Source organism: Trachypithecus francoisi, unplaced genomic scaffold (assembly GCF_009764315.1).
Source record: "Trachypithecus francoisi isolate TF-2019V2 unplaced genomic scaffold, Tfra_2.0 Lachesis_group16, whole genome shotgun sequence".
Classification (NCBI taxonomy): Eukaryota; Metazoa; Chordata; class Mammalia; order Primates; family Cercopithecidae; genus Trachypithecus; species Trachypithecus francoisi.
In genome coordinates, this window is record NW_022681461.1 from 75,618,731 (window position 1) to 75,638,280 (window position 19,550).

A 19,550-nucleotide genomic window follows, 5' to 3' on the forward strand; every position below is an offset into this window, starting at 1 on the left:
AGTTCTAGATCCTTGAGGAATCGCCATACTGTTTTCCATAATGGTTGAACTAGTTTACAATCCCACCAACAGTGTAAAAGTGTTCCTATTTCTCCACATCCTCTCCAACACCTGTTGTTTCCTGACTTCTTAATGATTGCCATTCTAACTGGTGTGAGATGGTATCTCATTGTGGTTTTGATTTGCATTTCTCTGATGGCCAGTGATGATGAGCATTTTTTCATGTGTCTGTTGGCTGTATGGATGTCTTCTTTTGAGAAATGTCTGTTCATATCCTTTCCCCACTTTTTGATGGGGTTGTTTGTTTTTTTCTTGTATATTTGTTTGAGTTCTTGGTAGATTCTGGATATTAGCCCTTTGTCAGATGAGTAGGTTGCAAAAATTTTTTCCCATTCTGTAGGTTGCCTGTTCACTCTGATGGTAGTTTCTTTAGCTGTGCAAAAGCTCTTTAGTTTAATTAGATCCCATGTGTCAATTTTTGCTTTTGCTGCCGTTGCTTTTGGTGTTTTAGACATGAAGTCCTTGCCCATGCCTATGTCCTGAATGGTACTACCTAGATTTTCTTCTAGGGTTTTTATGGTATTAGGTCTAACATTTAAGTCTCTAATCCATCTTGAATTAATCTTTGTATAAGGGGTAAGGAAAGGATCCAGTTTCAGCTTTCTACTTATGGCTAGCCAATTTTCCCAGCACCATTTATTAAATAGGGAATCCTTTCCCCATTTCTTGTTTCTCTCAGGTTTGTCAAAGATCAGATGGCTGTAGATGTGTGGTATTATTTCTGAGGACTCTGTTCTGTTCCATTGGTCTATATCTCTGTTGTGGTACCAGTACCATGCTGTTTTGGTTACTGTAGCCTTGTAGTATAGTTTGAAGTCAGGTAGCGTGACGCCTCCAGCTTTGTCCTTTTGACTTAGGATTGTCTTGGCAATGCGGGCTCTTTTTTGGTTCCATATGAACTTTAAAGCCGTTTTTTCCAATTCTGTGAAGAAACTCATTGGTAGCTTGATGGGGATGGCATTGAATCTATAAATCACCTTGGGCAGTATGGCCATTTTCACGATATTGATTCTTCCTATCCATGAGCATGGTATGTTCTTCCATTTGTTTGTGTCCTCTTTGATTTCACTGAGCAGTGGTTTGTAGTTCTCCTTGAAGAGGTCCTTGACATCCCTTGTAAGCTGGATTCCTAGGTATTTGATTCTCTTTGAAGCAATTGTGAATGGAAGTTGATTCCTGATTTGGCTCTCTGCTTGTCTGTTACTGGTGTATAAGAATGCTTGTGATTTTTGCACATTAATTTTGTATCCTGAGACTTTGCTGAAGTTGCTTATCAGCTTAAGCAGATTTTGGGCTGAGACAATGGGGTTTTCTAAATATACAATCATGTCATCTGCAAACAGGGACAATTTGACTTCTTCTTTTCCTAACTGGATACCCTTGATTTCTTTCTCTTGCCTGATTGCCCTAGCCAGAACTTCCAACACTATGTTGAATAGGAGTGGTGAGAGAGGGCATCCCTGTCTTGTGCCAGTTTTCAAAGGGAATTTTTCCAGTTTTTGCCCATTCAGTATGATATTGGCTGTGGGTTTGTCATAAATAGCTCTTATTATTTTGAGGTACGTTCCATCAATACCAAATTTATTGAGCGTTTTTAGCATAAAGGGCTGTTGAATTTTGTCAAAAGCCTTTTCTGCGTCTATTGAGATAATCATGTGGTTCTTGTCTTTGGTTCTGTTTATATGCTGGATTACGTTTATTGATTTGCGAATGTTGAACCAGCCTTGCATCCCAGGGATGAAGCCCACTTGATCATGGTGGATAAGCTTTTTGATGTGCTGCTGAATCCGGTTTGCCAGTATTTTATTGAGGATTTTTGCATCGATGTTCATCAGGGATATTGGTCTAAAATTCTCTCTTTTTGTTGTGTCTCTGCCAGGCTTTGGTATCAGGATGATGTTGGCCTCATAAAAAGAGTTAGGGAGGATTCCCTCTTTTTCTATTGATTGAAATAGTTTCAGAAGGAATGGTACCAGCTCCTCCTTGTACCTCTGGTAGAATTCAGCTGTGAATCCATCTGGTCCTGTACTTTTTTTGGTGGGTAGGCTATTAATTGTTGCCTCAATTTCAGAGCCTGCTATTGGTCTATTCAGGGATTCAACTTCTTCCTGGTTTAGTCTTGGGAGAGTGTAAGTGTCCAGGAAATTATCCATTTCTTCTAGATTTTCTAGTTGATTTGCGTAGAGGCATTTATAGTATTCTCTGATGGTTGTTTGTATTTCTGTGGGGTCGGTGGTGATATCCCCTTTATCATTTTTTATTGCGTCTATTTGATTCCTCTCTCTTTTCTTCTTTATTAGTCTAGCTAGCGGTCTGTCAATTTTGTTGATCTTTTCAAAAAACCAACTCCTGGATTCATTGATTTTTTGGAGGGTTTTTTGTGTCTCTATCTCCTTCAGTTCTGCTCTGATCTTAGTTATTTCTTGCCTTCTGCTAGCTTTTGAATGTGTTTGCTCTTGCTTCTCTAGTTCTTTTAATTGTGATGTTAGAGTGTCAATTTTAGATCTCTCCTGCTTTCTCTTGTGGGCATTTAGTGCTATAAATTTCCCTCTACACACTGTTTTAAATGTGTCCCAGAGATTCTGGTATGTTGTATCTTTGTTCTCATTGGTTTCAAAGAACATCTTTATTTCTGCTTTCATTTCGTTATGTACCCAGTAGTCATTCAGGAGCAGGTTGTTCAGTTTCCATGTAGTTGAGCGGTTTGGATTGCGTTTCTTAGTCCTGAGTTCTAGTTTGATTGCACTGTGGTCTGAGAGACAGTTTGTTATAATTTCTGTTCTTGTACATTTGCTGAGGAGTGCTTTACTTCCAATTATGTGGTCAATTTTGGAATAAGTGCGATGTGGTGCTGAGAAGAATGTAAATTCTGTTGATTTGGGGTGGAGAGTTCTATAGATGTCTATTAGGTCCGCTTGGTGCAGAGATGAGTTCAATTCCTGGATATCCTTGTTAACTTTCTGTCTCGTTGATCTGTCTAATGTTGACAGTGGAGTGTTGAAGTCTCCCATTATTATTGTATGGGAGTCTAAGTCTCTTTGTAGGTCTCTAAGGACTTGCTTTATGAATCTGGGTGCTCCTGTATTGGGTGCATATATATTTAGGAGAGTTAGCTCTTCCTGTTGAATTGATCCCTTTACCATGATGTAATGGCCTTCTTTGTCTCTTTTGATCTTTGATGGTTTAAAGTCTGTTTTATCAGAGACTAGGATTGCAACCCCTGCTTTTTTTTGTTCTCCATTTGCTTGGTAGATCTTCCTCCATCCCTTTATTTTGAGCCTATGTATGTCTCTGCATGTGAGATGGGTCTCCTGAATACAGCAGACTGATGGGTCTTGACTCTTGATCCAGTTTGCCAGTCTGTGTCTTTTAATTGGAGCATTTAGTCCATTGACATTTAAGGTTAATATTGTTATGTGTGAACTTGATCCTGTCATTATGATATTAACTGGTTATTTTGCTCGTTAGTTGATGCAGTTTCTTCCTAGCCTCGATGGTCTTTACATTTTGGCATGTTTTTGCAATGGCTGGTACCGCTTGTTCCTTTCCATGTTTAGGGCTTCCTTCAGGTCTCTTGTAAGGCAGGCCTGGTGGTGACAAAATCTCTAAGCATTTGCTTATCTGTAAAGGATTTTATTTCTCCTTCACTGATGAAGCTTAGTTTGGCTGGATATGAAATTCTGGGTTGAAAATTCTTTTCTTTAAGAACGTTGAATATTGGCCCCCACTCTCTTCTGGCTTGTAGAGTTTCTGCCGAGAGGTCTGCTGTTATTCTGATGGGCTTCCCTTTGTGGGTAACCCGACCTTTCTCTCTGGCTGCCCTTAAGATTTTTTCCTTCATTTCAACTTTGGTGAATCTGGCAATTATGTGTCTTGGAGTTGCTCTTCTGGAGGAGTATCTTTGTGGCGTTCTCTGTATTTCCTGAATTTGAATGTTGGCCTGCCCTGCTAGGTTGGGGAAGTTCTCCTGGATGATATCCTGAAGAGTGTTTTCCAACTTGGTTCCATTTTCCCCCTCACTTTCAGGCACCCCAATCAGACGTAGATTTGGTCTTTTTACATAATCCCATACTTCTTGCAGGCTTTGTTCATTTCTTTTTCTTCTTTTTTCTTTTGGTTTCTCTTCTCGCTTCATTTCATTCATTTGATCCTCAATCGCTGATACTCTTTCTTCCAGTTGATCGAGTCGGTTACTGAAGCTTGTGCATTTGTCACGTATTTCTCGTGTCATGGTTTTCATCTCTGTCATTTCGTTTATGATCTTCTCTGCATTAATTAATCTAGCTGTCAATTCTTCCACTTTTTTTTCAAGATTTTTAGTTTCTTTGCGCTGGGTACGTAATTCCTCCTTTAGCTCTGAGAGGTTTGATGGACTGAAGCCTTCTTCTCTCATCTCGTCAAAGTCATTCTCTGACCAGCTTTGATCCGTTGCTGGCGATGGGCTGCGCTCCTTTGCAGGGGGAGATGCGCTCTTATTTTTTGAATTTCCAGCTTTTCTGCCCTGCTTCTTCCCCATCTTTGTGGTTTTATCTGTCTCTGGACTTTGATGATGGTGACGTACTGATGGGGTTTTGGTATAGGTGTCCTTCCTGTTTGATAGTTTTCCGTCTGACAGTCAGAAGGACTGTCTGTTGGTCTGTTGGAGATTGCTTGAGGTCCACTCCAGACCCTGTTTGCCTGGGTATCAGCAGCAGAGGTTGCCGAAGATAGAATATTGCTGAACAGCGAGTGTACCTGTCTGATTCTTTCTTTGGAAGTTTCCTCTCAGGGGTGACGCCACCCTGTGAGGTGTGGGGTGTCAGACTGCCCCTAGTGGGGGATGTCTCCCAGCTGGGCTACTCAGGGGTCAGGGACCCACCTGAGCAGGCAGTCTGTCCGTTCTCGGATCTCAACCTCCGCGTTAGGAGATCCACGGCTCTCCCCAAAGCTGTCAGACAGAGTCGTTCGCGTCTGCACTGCCCCCGCTCTTTCCCCTAATGGACTGCAGCTGTGCGCTGTCCGCAGAGGTAGAGTCTACAGAGACAGGCAGGCTTCCTTGAGCTGCTGTGAGCTCCACCCAGTTCGAGCTTCCCAGCGGTTTGTTTACCTACTTAAGCCTCAGCAATGGCGGGCGCCCCTCCCCAGCCTCGCTGCTGCCTTGCGGATAGATCGCTGCAGACGGCTGTGTTAGCAGTGAGGGAGGCTCCGTGGGCGTGGGACCCTCCCGGCCAGGTGTGGGATATATTCTCCTGGTGTGCCTGTTTCCTTAAAGCGCAGTATTGGGGTGGGAGTTACCCGATTTTCCAGGTGTTGTGTGTCTCAGTTCCCCTGGCTAGGACAAAGGGATTCCTTTCCCCCTTGCGCTTTCAGGTGAGGCGATGCCTCGCCCTGCTTCAGCTCACGCTGGTCAGGCTGCAGCAGCTGACCAGCACCGATTGTCCGGCACTCCCTAGCGAGATGACCCCAGTACCTCAGTTGAAAACGCAGAAATCACCGGTCTTCTGTGTTGCTCGCGCTGGGAGTTGGAGACTGGAGCTGCTCCTATTCGGCCATCTTGCTCCGCCTCACGGTGTCAACATTTCTTTTTTTATAGTCACTTTTAATAGAATTTTGAGTCTTTCTTTTGTCCTTATTTCAACATACTTATTTCATACATTTTACAAAGGCCATGACTTGAACAGAGCAATGCCATCCTTGACTGGAACGAGACACATGGCATGTAGACCTATGCCAATCAACTCCTTGGGGGAAATAAATAGAAAATAAGTAAGGAGATAAAAAAAATATTTTTATATTTTAGAACTTTTTTCTATTATCTCATTTATCAGTGCTCTAACTTTGCAGTTTTTTCTGTCTGCTGACCCATTTGTGATAGAAAACATGTTTGTGTGTGTTATGATTTCAGATTGTGCCCTTATAGTAAACAGCACTTGTTTTATCTATGGCAACCCCTTATTTTCTAAGATTTTTTTCTACCAGGTGTCTCAGGAGTATCACCAGCCAAGAACCTAGTTTTACATTAATTTATCAATTTGAAGGTTTTCCATACAAAGTGAATGGTGTAAATTCTAAACTCCAATCCACATGAGGTACAGACTTCGCTATTGCTATTTTAACTCCTAAGCTATATTTTCTATCCTCTCGACTTCCCTTCTTTGTCTAATCCAAGGTCAACCATAGCATCCATTTACAAGCTTACTTTTCTGTTTGTAATTTTCTCTTCATTTCTGGCACATGGAAATTTCCTTTCTTGTCAGCTCAGCTATGCGTTTAAAATAATTTGTGTTATAATTCATCAAGTATTGTAGAGGGAGGGTTTTCAGACTATTGTATAGCAGAACAAGAAGTCAGCACTCATCTTATCTCCTTACTTATTTTCTATTTATTTCCCCCAAGGAGTTGATTGGCATAGGTCTACATGCCATGTGTCTTGTTCCAGTCAAGGATGGCATTGCTCTGTTCAAGTCATGGGCTTTGTAAAAATGTGGCTTGTCTTACTGTCTTCTTCAACTTCTCAAGATGCTGTTGGCCTTATTAGAGTATTAAAGTTTATTTCCTTCTCCAGTGCCTCTTAACTCTGTCTCCTCCCTTGGGCCTGCCTAGCACAGACCATTGCCCTGCACACAATGTAAGCCTCCTGGGTCTTATATCAGCCACATGCTTACTGTGTGTACATACACACATTTTTGCATCTGTCTCACCATGTTTTCCTCCTATACCCATGTTGTGCTTTTCATTGACCTTTCCTTGAATTATAAGGGCAAGGTCCACTCTCAAGCTTAGGACAAAAACACAGAGACTTTCAGAGACTTAAGTGATATAATGATTGCCAGGGAAAGAAAGGAGCAAGAAGTCTCATTTCTGTGTCCTACCCTAAACTTGGCCTTCCAAATTCATCTTTTATCAATACATATCCCTCAAACATAGGGGGTTTTCAGTTGTTTGCTCAAATACATAAGTGGTTGTTTGTTTCTCATTTTCCTTTTCATGCTCATGTTTATACTCCTTGGTGAGAAACTCAGAGGGAAGAAAGGGTTATTGCCACCCTAAATCCTAATTAAATTTTTCCTTTTGATTCTTCTCAAATACAAACTTCTAAATGCAGTTATTAGATATGTGCAGACAAAAATCTTTGATGATTATTATTAATTGAAAACATAATTACAGATGCTGATTTATGCTTCCTATTGTTCTTATTAAATTGCAGCTGTTTAAATATCTAGTAGGCTGCTCTTTTAAGGCTCTTTTGCTAAGACAGAAGAGCTAATAATGCATTTGGGAGCTCTCTCATAAAGCTCTCCAGGCACATGCTCATTAGTAAGCTTCTACCCAGTGTGTCAATCAATTCACTGCAAATTGCATCTGAAAATTATTCTGCCCATTTTCAAAGGATTTTTTTTGTTATGATTCCAGAAAAATGCAAATTTGTTCCAGCCAGTTTATCCTAAGATGTGTTCTTCTAAAGCATCACTGTGATATTGATGGACTATTATTCCTTGGAAGTATAGAGTAAAACAATTTGTTTTATAATGTGTATGGCATGGTTTTTAGTAAACATCTGCAAGAGTGTCCCCAATGCCTCTTGAATGAGAATACCAATGCTACACAGAATTTAATTAAATACTCTATCGTTTTAGATTTATACCAGTTCCAATTTTTCCTCCTTTTGTAGGCAACATTTAAAGAGCATATCTCATTCTTTGCAGAAAACTTTATTCTCTAAGTGATTCTTTAATAAAATAAGTGGGTAAAATATGTCTCCTGTAAATTTTAATACACAGACTTTTAACATCATGAAATAGTGCAGCAGTTTTATCAGAGACCAGTTATAGTGCTATCTATAAAATAGCTAACAATTAATTTCTCCTTTTTTGTTGTGTGGAAACTATACCCTTCCTTTTTTTTTTGAGACAGTGTCTCACTCTGTTGCCCAGGCTGGAGTACAATGGCGTGATCTTGACTCACTCAACCTCTACCTCCCAGGTTCAAGTGATTCTCCTGCCTCAGCCTCCCAAGTAGCTGGGATTACAGGTGCCTGCCACCATGCCCGCTAATTTTTGTATTTTTTAGTAGAGATGGGGTTTTGCCATATTGGCCAGGCTGGTCTCGAACTCCTGACCTCAGGTGGCCCGCCCACCTTGGCCTCCCAAAGTGCTGGGATTACAAGCGTGAGCCAACACGCCCTGTCTTTAGCATCTTAAAAGACTTACTGATCTATTTTAGAAGATACTTATTTGTAATAAACTCCTATCCTCATTTTCATGAGATCAGTTATCTAGTTATCTAAAGCACTGGTGTCCCTATCACTCAGGAAATTACAAAGGCTTTAGGAGCTCTGTGTCAGGTACTGGGGACAGAGATAAAATATGTATTTCTTATGATGTGACACAGTTAATCTATTCCTGCCACCTCTTCATCCATCAAACATGACAGTAACCCAGTCAAAAAATACACAAGATCTTAGTTTTTGCCAATTGCTTTTCCAGGTGCTTGTATGCCCTTCCTAATTATATGTAAATTCCCAATATGTTGCCTGGCTGTATCACACTCCCATTGGCTAATGCTACTTTTCTGTCTTGAATGATTCCTCTTCCACTTCTGTTCTCTCATAACTCCCCTCAAGAGTCACTTTATCTGTGAGGCCTTTCCTCCCCTTCCCATTCTTCAGAATCAGTCACTTCTCCTTTAAGCAACCTCTATAGATGTGAAGAGACCTACAATGCACCAGGTAGTTGATGGGGTGAAGAGAACAACAGAAGTGTAAACAAGTAAATTCATTTTTGGCTTTGCATCTGTGCACTAAGCAAGTAACTCTGGCACAAAGCAGGGCTCTTCAGAATTATTTAAGAAGAACTAAATGTTAATTGAGAGTCATCAAGAAAAGCCAAGGTCTTAGGTTAGATCACAAGCTATTGTAGGTCCTAAGAAATTATGGGTAGTGTCAAAAATGCATACATTAAATTCATTTATTCAAAAATTACGTATTTAGTGGTAATCTTCCCTTAAATCATAGAACAGCTTTGCTGTGATTTTCCATTAAGGATAAGTTGTTGGTGGCGATTTTCCAGAAGCTCAGGGATCAGAGGCCTAACAAAGTGTTGCCAAATTACAAAACACAAATTCTTGTGTTTTCAAGAGACTTTGAGGAGTCTAAAAGGCTCTGGAGGCAGATACTTCTCCCTCAAAGCAGCTGATCCCATGAAATAAAGGAAGAATTTTATAAATGGCACAATGAACCCTTATAAATCAGGGATGGTTAAGGCCATGTCTGTGAACTTCAGCCAATGAAATATGCTAGCAACATCAAGGAATTCATGAAAATAATGATGCATGGTTCAAAGTGTGCACATGATGTCAATTGTGCTATAAAACATCAGAAGCCTCAACAAAAGGAACTTCTACCCAAAGCACATCCTACACAAGAATTGTAGAATCTAGGTACTCAGACCAGGATAGATTTTTTTAATAATAAACTTACGCTCTTAGTATATTTTCTGTATATATACCTTCCTGAATTCTCTTAGATAGAAGCCATCTACAAGTTAAGTTCAGATCTTCATACAAAGAACTGAGCCTATCTAAAGCAATGAAATGCAGCAGGCCCTAACTGGGGGCTGTACTATTGGGGATGTCTGAGTATTCATTTTGAGACCACTTCCATCCATAGCATGATGTGTGAACTTAGGTAAGGTGGATTCATATAGCTCTGCTGATTCACTGTTATTTTTTCCTGATTTCTCTGTCACTTGTAGATTTCATAAATATTGCCAGTTAGGATGAAGGAATTTCAACCACTCTATAATAGCTGATGCTTTATAAAGTAAAAGAGATCTCAGGAGAAATATTTGATAACTAATGACTTAATCTCTGCTAATGAGTGGATCAAATAATTTGTATTAGTGACACTGCAATACAGATTGCCCAGGACACCCAGAAAGTATGATCCAACCTGCTTCACTTTCAAAACAGAGACAGAGACAGAGTAGTGTTGTGGAAAAAGTGTAGGTGTTGGCATCTGATCAACCAAATTCTGATCCCAACTCTGCTGCTTACAGCTGTGTGACTTCAGGCAAGTTTCTAAACCTGTCTGAATGACCATTCACTTTATTTTCTTACAATGAAGAAATTAATATGTCCAAGCAGCATTAAACTAGGTACTCAATTATTTTATTTCCCTTACCCTTAATTAGTATCAAAATGACAGGCTAATCAGGTGTTAGAGATTTTTTCAAAACTCCACCAATTTTCTGCGTATCCTAGTCTTTTGTTCTATCTCATTGACAGAGCACTTGAGAGTAATTTTAGATTTTTGTAAGTCACCAATCCATCATTATATATGGGCAAACACCTCTGCATAAAGAAAGACTGGGGTTTACTAAGAAAAATTTATTCATACTGATCGAATAGCAGAGCCACATGCAGAAGACACCTTTTAACTCTAACCACATGGGGTAAAGGTTTAGGAGACATTGGAGACTAAAATTATAATCACTGTTTTAAAATTATCTAAATATCAGTACATAACAATGAGCTATATGTAGGCTAAATGTGGCATTGTACGTTATAGCTTAAGAACAAACAAAGACAAGTGCTAAAATCAACAAGTAAAAACCATCCAAAGGCAGATAGAATTCCATATTTAAGGTGAGTCAAATAGCACCATAAAACTTACTCCTCAATTTTATTTTTTTAATGTATAGCAATTATTAGAGTTCCTTAAATAGCAAAAAATCTTATTAAATCCATTTCCCTTGTGAATGAATATTAGTATTAATATCACAATGTATTGACATATCTCAAATGAAAGTCATTTGATCAATAAGCTCAATATTTAAAGAGTCAATATTATTTTAAAGATAAAATTAAAGTCATTGCTGGGAAGATTTAAATAAATGTTTCTGAACAAACATTAATATCACAATGTATTGACATATCTCAAGTGAAAGTCATTGGATCAATAAGCTCAATATTCAAAGAGGAAATACTACTTTAAAGATAAATTTAAAGTCATTGTGGGAAAGATTAAAAAAATGAAAACAGAGTAAGAAGACACAAACACTTTTTCTCAAATATTATGCTTATTCTTTCTTCCCAATCTCACAGCTATATTCTTGCTGGTCCTGACACCATTGAATGCCTGGCCAACGGCAAGTGGAGTAGAAGTGACCAGCAGTGCCTGGCTGTCTCCTGTGATGAGCCACCCAATGTGGACCACGCCTCTCCAGAGACTGCCCATCGGCTCTTTGGAGACATTGCATTCTACTACTGCTCTGATGGTTACAGCCTAGCAGACAATTCCCAGCTTCTCTGCAATGCCCAGGGCAAGTGGGTACCGCCAGAGGGTCAAGACATGCCCCGTTGTATAGCTCATTTCTGTGAGAAACCTCCATCGGTTTCCTATAGCATCTTGGAATCTGTGAGCAAAGCAAAATTTGCAGCTGGCTCAGTTGTGAGCTTTAAATGCTTGGAAGGCTTTGTACTGAACACCTCAGCAAAAATTGAATGTATGAGAGGTGGGCAGTGGAACCCTTCCCCCATGTCCATCCAGTGCATCCCTGTGCGGTGTGGAGAGCCACCAGGCATCATGAATGGCTATGCAAGTGGATCAAACTACAGTTTTGGAGCCATGGTGGCTTACAGCTGCAACAAGGGGTTCTACATCAAAGGGGAAAAGAAGAGCACCTGTGAAGCCACAGGGCAGTGGAGTAGTCCTATACCGACATGCCACCCGGTGTCTTGCGGTGAACCACCTAAGGTGGAAAATGGCTTTCTGGAGGTAAGAGACCAATAAGCAAATAGTTCATGGCTTTTGTCACTGGGCCCATCAATATATAAACAAAACAAATAATTGAGTCCAAACACTGCCAAGTTCACTAAGGCATGGAAACTGGAATTTACTATTATCATTAACAAAGAATCATGATAATCTTTTTAACATTTAACATCTCTCGATGAATTAATTCATCTGCCTAAGGTTGTGAATCACTTTCTGGAGGTAAGAGACTGATTAGCAAATAGTCTGCGGCTTTCATCACTTACACAGCCAGCCCATTGTGATGAACCCACTATTCAGAAGCAGGGGCAATGGACACATTAATTATTGAAAAACAGAAATGGCTAAAATCTACAGGTAGTGAAGACTAGAAAAAAATTAATAAAGATGATTATGAATCTTTAATATATAACTTTCTGCATTTTACTAGTGTATAGGCATTTCAAGTGCTTTGTGGCAACAGCTTAGCCCTAAATAGGAAGTTAGAATAAACCAATTTTAATATATTATTTTGTTTTATAGAGGTTTTTCAGGATGGATATATGCTTTATTTTATGGAAAGCAAGGTCTAAATGGAACCTAGAGAAATATAATTTTAAATGTTTAGACAAAAGAGTAAACCAAATAATGTAGTTTTTACAATTCTGTTTTGGTAAACCTAAATGTAATTTCACTGTGATGGACAAAATAATTCAGTCCAACCCAAATATGTCCTGCTTTCACACTAACGTCTATCTTCTCAATAAGCCTACCAAGAAAATAGGAATGAGAATCTATTCCCCCAAATCAAAGGCCATCTGAAACTGACCGTATTCTAATTAAACAGTTTTTTAAAACCCACATATATATACATGGTACAACCTTTTCTCCTTTATATTCAAAATAGCAAAACAACAGTAAAAGCCTTTTATTTAAGGCTTTTGCTTACATTTAGTAGCTTTTCATTGGAAGAGGGTATAGAGTATAAGTAAAGAGGTGTTCATTTATAAATTTAACAAATATTTCTAGAGCTCCTACTTGGTACCAGGTACAGTCCTGAGAATCGGCGACCTAGCATTTAACAACACAGGATACATGTGTAATGGCATGGAGCTTACATGCATGGGAGACACACAAGCAATGCATAAACAAAATGAGTAACTTAGTTTATTTGTTTATGACCTGTTATATTACACGTGTTTGAATTTTGAGATCATGAATGTTAAAAGATAGAATGTTTATTTTCTATTGTGTTACAGCAGCAATTTTTAAGAAAAGTGTTAAGAATATAAACAAAACTTTGATAGTATTCTTAAGACATATCCATAAAAACATTTTATTTGCCTATTTATGATCTAACAACATTAACAAATACATGTTCATTGTTTATGTGCTTCTTTACTAGCATTTCTTTGGGCAGAATTTTTTTTTTTTGAACCTACTGAGTAATTTATCATTTTTAGTATTGCCTCATCACTTCACCAATCAACATATAGATTACTGATCTTTTACTTGTTATGGGCTCAACACTGTAGTAAACATCTCTGCAGTGGGGATTACTTAATTTGATTTTCTTTTATTTCTTCCCTTTAGACAGAGTCTCGCTCTGTCTTCCAGGCTGGAGTGCAGTGGCATGATCTCGGCTCACTGCAACCTCTGCCTCCTGGGTTCAAGTGATTCTCCTGCCTCAGCTTCCCAAATAGCTGGGATTACAGTCACACACCACCATTGCCTAGCTAATTTTTGTACAGGTTTCACCATGTTGGCCAGTAATCTCAAGTTATCCTCCCACCTTGGCCTCCCAAAGTGCTGGGACCGTAGGCATGAATCATCGTGCCCAGCCTCATTTGACTTTCTACTATCACTTTCGCTTATTTAAAAAAAAAAATAGAATGGACCTATTGGAAAAACTATAAATCATTTGCTTACATCCTAATTGATTCATTGTAACATAGACCTTTTAGTTTAGTTCTTTTTCACTATCCAAGGATTTAGTTAACACCATCATCTGTTATACAAATTGCACTCACTTGCTTTCTTCCTATTGCACAGCATACAACTGGCAGGATCTTTGAGAGTGAAGTGAGGTATCAGTGTAACCCAGGCTATAAGTCAATTGGAAGTCCTGTATTTGTCTGCCAAGCCAATCGCCACTGGCACAGTGAATCCCCTCTGATGTGCATTCCTCTCGACTGTGGAAAACCTCCCCCCATCCAGAATGGCTTCATGAAAGGAGAAATTTTTGAAGTAGGGTCCAAGGTTCAGTTTTTCTGTAATGAGGGTTATGAGCTTGTTGGGGACAGTTCTTGGACATGTCAGAAATCTGGCAAATGGGATAAGAAGCCAAACCCAAAGTGTGTGCCTGCCAAGTGCCCAGAGCCACCCCTCTTGGAAAACCAGCTAGTATTGAAGGAGTTGACCACTGAGGTAGGAGTCGTGACATTTTCCTGTAAAGAAGGGCATGTCCTGCAAGGCCCCTCTGTCCTGAAATGCTTGCCATCCCAGCAATGGAATGACTCTTTCCCTGTTTGTAAGATGGTTCTTTGCACCCCACCTCCCCTAATTTCCTTTGGTGTCCCTGTTCCTTCGTCTACTCTTCATTTTGGAAGTACTGTCAAGTATTCTTGTGTAGGTGGGTTTTTCCTAAGAGGAAATTCTACCACCCTCTGCCAACCTGATGGCACCTGGAGCTCTCCACTGCCAGAATGTGTTCCAGTAGAATGTCCCCAACCTGAGGAAATCGCCAATGGAATCATTGATGTGCAAGGCCTTGCCTATCTCAGCACAGCTCTCTATACCTGCAAGCCAGGCTTTGAATTGGTGGGAAATACTACCACCCTTTGTGGAGAAAATGGTCACTGGCTTGGAGGAAAACCAACATGTAAACCCATTGAATGCCTGAAACCCAAGGAGATTTTGAATGGCAAATTATCTTACACAAACCTACACTATGGACAGACCGTTACTTACTCTTGCAACCGAGGCTTTCAGCTCGAAGGTCCCAGTGCCTTGACCTGTTTAGAGACAGGTGATTGGGATGTAGATGCCCCGTCTTGCAATGCCATCCACTGTGATTCCCCACAACCCATTGAAAATGGTTTTGTAGAAGGTGCAGATTACAGCTATGGTGCCATGATCATCTACAGTTGCTTCCCTGGGTTTCAGGTGGCGGGTCATGCCATGCAGACCTGTGAAGAGTCAGGATGGTCAAGTTCCATCCCAACGTGTGTGCCCATAGACTGTGGCCTCCCTCCTCATATAGATTTTGGAGACTGTACTAAAGTCAAAGATGACCAGGGATATTTTGAGCAAGAAGACGACATGATGGAAGTTCCATACCTGACTCCTCAACCTCCTTATCAATTGGGAGCAGTGGCTAAAACCTGGGGAAATACAAAGGAGTCTCCTGCTACACATTCATCAAACTTTCTGTATGGCACCATGGTTTCATACACCTGTAATCCGGGATATGAACTTCTGGGGAACCCTGTGCTGATCTGCCAGGAAGATGGAACTTGGAATGGCAGTGCACCTTCCTGCATTTCAATTGACTGTGACTTGCCTACTGCTCCTGAAAATGGCTTTTTGCGTTTTACAGAGAGTAGCATGGGAAGTGCTGTGCAGTATAGCTGTAAATCTGGACACATTCTAGTGGGCTCCGACTTAAGACTTTGTCTACAGAATAGAAAGTGGAGTGGTGCTTCCCCACGCTGTGAAGCCATTTCATGCAGAAAGCCAAATCCAATCATGAATGGATCCATCAAAGGAAGCAACTATACATACCTGAGCATGTTGTACTATGAGTGTGACCCCGGATATGTGCTGAATGGCACCGAGAGGAGAATATGCCAGGATGACAAAAACTGGGATGAAGATGAACCCATTTGCATTCCCGTGGACTGTGGTTCACCCCCAGTCTTAGCCAATGGCCAGGTAAGAGGAGACGAGTACACATTCCAAAAAGAGATTGAATACACTTGCAATGAAGGGTTCTTGCTTGAGGGAGCCAGGAGTCAGGTTTGTCTTGCCAATGGAAGTTGGAGTGGAGCCACTCCTGACTGTGTACCTGTCAGATGTGCCACCCCACCACAACTGGCCAATGGGGTGATGGAAGGCCTCGACTATGGCTTCATGAAGGAAGTGGCATTCCACTGTCATGAGGGTTACATGTTGCATGGTGCTCCAAAACTCACCTGTCAGTCAGATGGCAACTGGGATGCAGAGGTTCCTCTCTGTAAACCAGTCAACTGTGGACCTCCTGAAGATCTTGCCCATGGCTTCCCTAATGGTTTTCCCTTTATTCATGGGGGCCATATACAGTATCAGTGCTTTCCTGGTTATAAGCTCCATGGAAATTCGTCAAGAAGGTGCCTCTCCAATGGCTCCTGGAGTGGCAGCTCACCTTCCTGCCTACCTTGCAGGTGTTCCACACCAGTCATTGAATATGGAACTGTCAATGGGACAGATTTTGACTGTGGAAAGGCAGCCCGGATTCAGTGCTTCAAAGGCTTCAAGCTCCTAGGACTTTCTGAAATCACCTGTGAAGCCAATGGCCAGTGGAGCTCTGGGTTCCCCCACTGTGAACACACTTCTTGTGGTTCTCTTCCACTGATACCAAATGCGTTCATCAGTGAGAGCAGCTCTTGGAATGAAAATGTGATAACTTACAGCTGCAGGTCTGGATATGTCATACAAGGCAGTTCAGATCTGATTTGTACAGAGAAAGGGGTATGGAGCCAGCCTTATCCAGTCTGTGAGCCCTTGTCCTGTGGGCCCCCACCATCTGTCGCCAACGCAGTAGCAACTGGAGAGGCACACACCTATGAAAGTAAAGTGAAACTCAGGTAAGACCATGGCTCTAGAGTCTCTAAGGGGTGCAGGCAGGAGGATTATAAAATGAAATGTGATCAAAAATTTTGCTGATTGGGAAGAAAACATCATCTCTGAACTGCTCTCCAAACACTGGTGCTTTTAACACTTGGCTTTATTCTACCTACAATTGTGTAGAAATCCACTGAGTATAAAAATAAATTGTTACTTTTTTCAGACATGTTTCTAATGTAATTATCATGACTATCATATTCTGTTGAGCTTCATGAAACAGCAAGATCCTCTAACTAGCTTGAAAAGCTCTGGCATCATGAAGCTGTTTTTTAAACATCATGATAGTAAATTTTCTGATCATAACTGTGTGGTTAATTTTACACATGCAAATATTGGGGACCTAAGGCAAAAAAACTGAATAATTCAGGCCATGATCATGCCAAATAATCAGGATTAAAAGAAATATCTCATGTAAAGGACCTCGAACAGCACTTGGCACAAAGTAGGTATTAATAATACATATTAATTATGCTGTATTCCTACTCGTATCTGAGTCCATTTTAGACTTTGTCTAGAATTTCCTGAACTATTAGATGTTTATGGAATAAAAATGAATTCAATAATCATATTGTCCACAATAAGGTAAATAACATCAAAAACAAAGTAACTTTAGTCTTGGCTAACTTTTCATGTGGATCACTGAGAACTGATCTGGTTATTACTGTTTTTTTGGTTTTTGAGACAAAGTCTCGCTCTGTCACCCAGGCTGGAGTGCAGTGGCATGTTCTTGGCTCACTGCAGCCTTAACCTCCTTGGTTCAAGCAATCCTCCCACCTCTGCCTCCCAAGCAGCTGAGACTACAGGCCTGTGCCACCATGCCCAGCTAATTTTGTTTATTTTTTATAGAGATGAAGTCTCACTATGTTGCCCAGCCTAGTCTTAAGCTCCTGGACTCAAGTGATCCTCCTGCCTCAGCCTCCCAAAGTGCAGGGATTACAGGCGTGAGCCACCGCACCCAGCTTAACTGGTTGTTATTGTTATATTGGTGTTTTTGCATGGCAATGCCATCCACCTGACAGTACAATCAATTTTGATATGTTGCACAAAATGTCTACTGAGTCTTGTAACAGCTTCCTAAGTCCAAGAATAGGTCAGAAACTATATTGTACTTCCTTTAAGGCACTCATTTTTGTATTTCCATTGCAGATGTCTGGAAGGTTATACGATGGATACAGACATAGATACATTCACTTGTCAGAAAGATGGTCGCTGGTTCCCTGACAGAATCTCCTGCAGTCCTAAAAAATGTCCTCTGCCGGAAAACATAACACATATGCTTGTTCATGGGGATGATTTCAGTGTGAATAGGCAAGTTTCTGTGTCATGTGCAGAAGGGTTTACCTTTGAGGGAGTTAACATATCAGTATGTCAGGTAAGATTCTGTCTTAATTAGAATGTGTAATGCCTATATATATATATATATATATATATAGCCAAGTGAACAGCATCTATAATAGTAATCCCAAAAAGAAAAGAGTCTCAAGTTTTCACTTATGTCAAAGGATTTGAGAAATTTCTTGGTAGAAATATAATCAAATGTATGTTTTTTCTGCAATATTCCCACTTTAAGAAAGTGCCATGGTTGGGTAAAATATTAAGATTTCTATAACAATATATTTATAACAAATTAACCATAAATCTTATTATTAAAAGAGGGTCTTTGTGTAGAAATCAGCCATGGACTATGCCCCATATGTTTTCAGTTTTAGTGGAAAGACGAAAGTTTGCAGAAGCAGACAGATAATTGGTGTCAAATCTTCTCTCTGCTATTTGCTACTTGTAAGTAGTAATTTTAAGAAAGTTGCTTAAAATTTCTGAGCTTTGTTTCCTTATTTGTAAAAAAAAAAAAAAAAAAAAGTATATTATCACACGTATCTTGTATTGTTCATGAGAAACGAGGTAAATAATGGAGGAAAGTTCCTGCTTCTACAACCTTGGTCTTTCCACTAAAACTGGAAACATATTGGGCATAACCCATGCTGATTTCTATGCATAGACATTCTTCTGCACATAATATTTATGATCAATTTGTCATGAATATCTTATTGTAGATATTTTAACATTTTACCTAATTTTGGCACTTGTAGTTTAGGAATGGGAATTGGGCCAGGCGCCGTGGCTCACGCCTGTAATCCCAGCACTTTGGGCAGCCAAGGCGGGTGGATCATGAGGTCGAGAGATGGAGATCATCCTGGCCAACACGGTGAAACCCTGTCTCTACTAAAAGTACAAAAATTAGCCGGGCATGGTGGCGCATGCCTGCAGTCCCAGCTACTTGGGAGGCTGAAGCAGGAGAATTGCTTGAACCCAGGATGCGAAGGTTGCAGCGAGCTGAGATTGCACCACTGCACTTCAGCCTGGTGACAGAGCGAGACTCCGTCTCAAAAAAAAATTGGGAGGTGGGGGGAATCAGCACCATAGATAGCAGACTTCCCTAGCACATCGCCTTCTCCTAACTTCCATAAGCTATACCAGAGGAAGAAAATTAAAATGTGTCATTGATGCACTCTTGCTGGAGTTGGGAGTCAGTGTCAGGGGATTAAAAGCAGAGAAATCTGGCATAGTATAGCAGACTTTCACTTCAAGCATACTTTTTTGTTTAAATTCTATCCCAAATATTTATAGTTTCTATGACCTTATATTCCTTCAGCTTAGTTTTTTATTTGTGAATCTGTGGTAACTGAAAGGATTAAATTACTTAATGTATATAAAATGGCTAGTACTTGCCTGACATATAGTAAGGACTCAAGAACAATTCCCTTCTCCCAGTTTTCCATTTATAAATCATGCACGCTCAATGATTGGCAGTTATTTTAACTTGTTCCCCCTAATGCTTCTGCTTTTAGGTTTGACATTGACCAAAGTTACCATGCCC

At 40.3% G+C, this 19,550-nt stretch overlaps 1 protein-coding gene across 1 annotated transcript in view; it reads left to right on the forward strand.

Annotated features, from left to right (window-relative positions):
* The window catches only part of SVEP1 (sushi, von Willebrand factor type A, EGF and pentraxin domain containing 1), a 232,835-nt gene that overhangs the window by 173,519 nt on the left and 39,766 nt on the right, over positions 1–19,550 (forward strand). Inside the window, exons 37-39 of the mRNA XM_033237844.1 lie at positions 11,143–11,815; positions 13,844–16,635; positions 17,822–18,047. Of these exons, the coding sequence (XP_033093735.1) occupies positions 11,143–11,815; positions 13,844–16,635; positions 17,822–18,047 (3,691 nt within the window). The remainder of the gene's footprint in view (positions 1–11,142; positions 11,816–13,843; positions 16,636–17,821; positions 18,048–19,550) is intronic.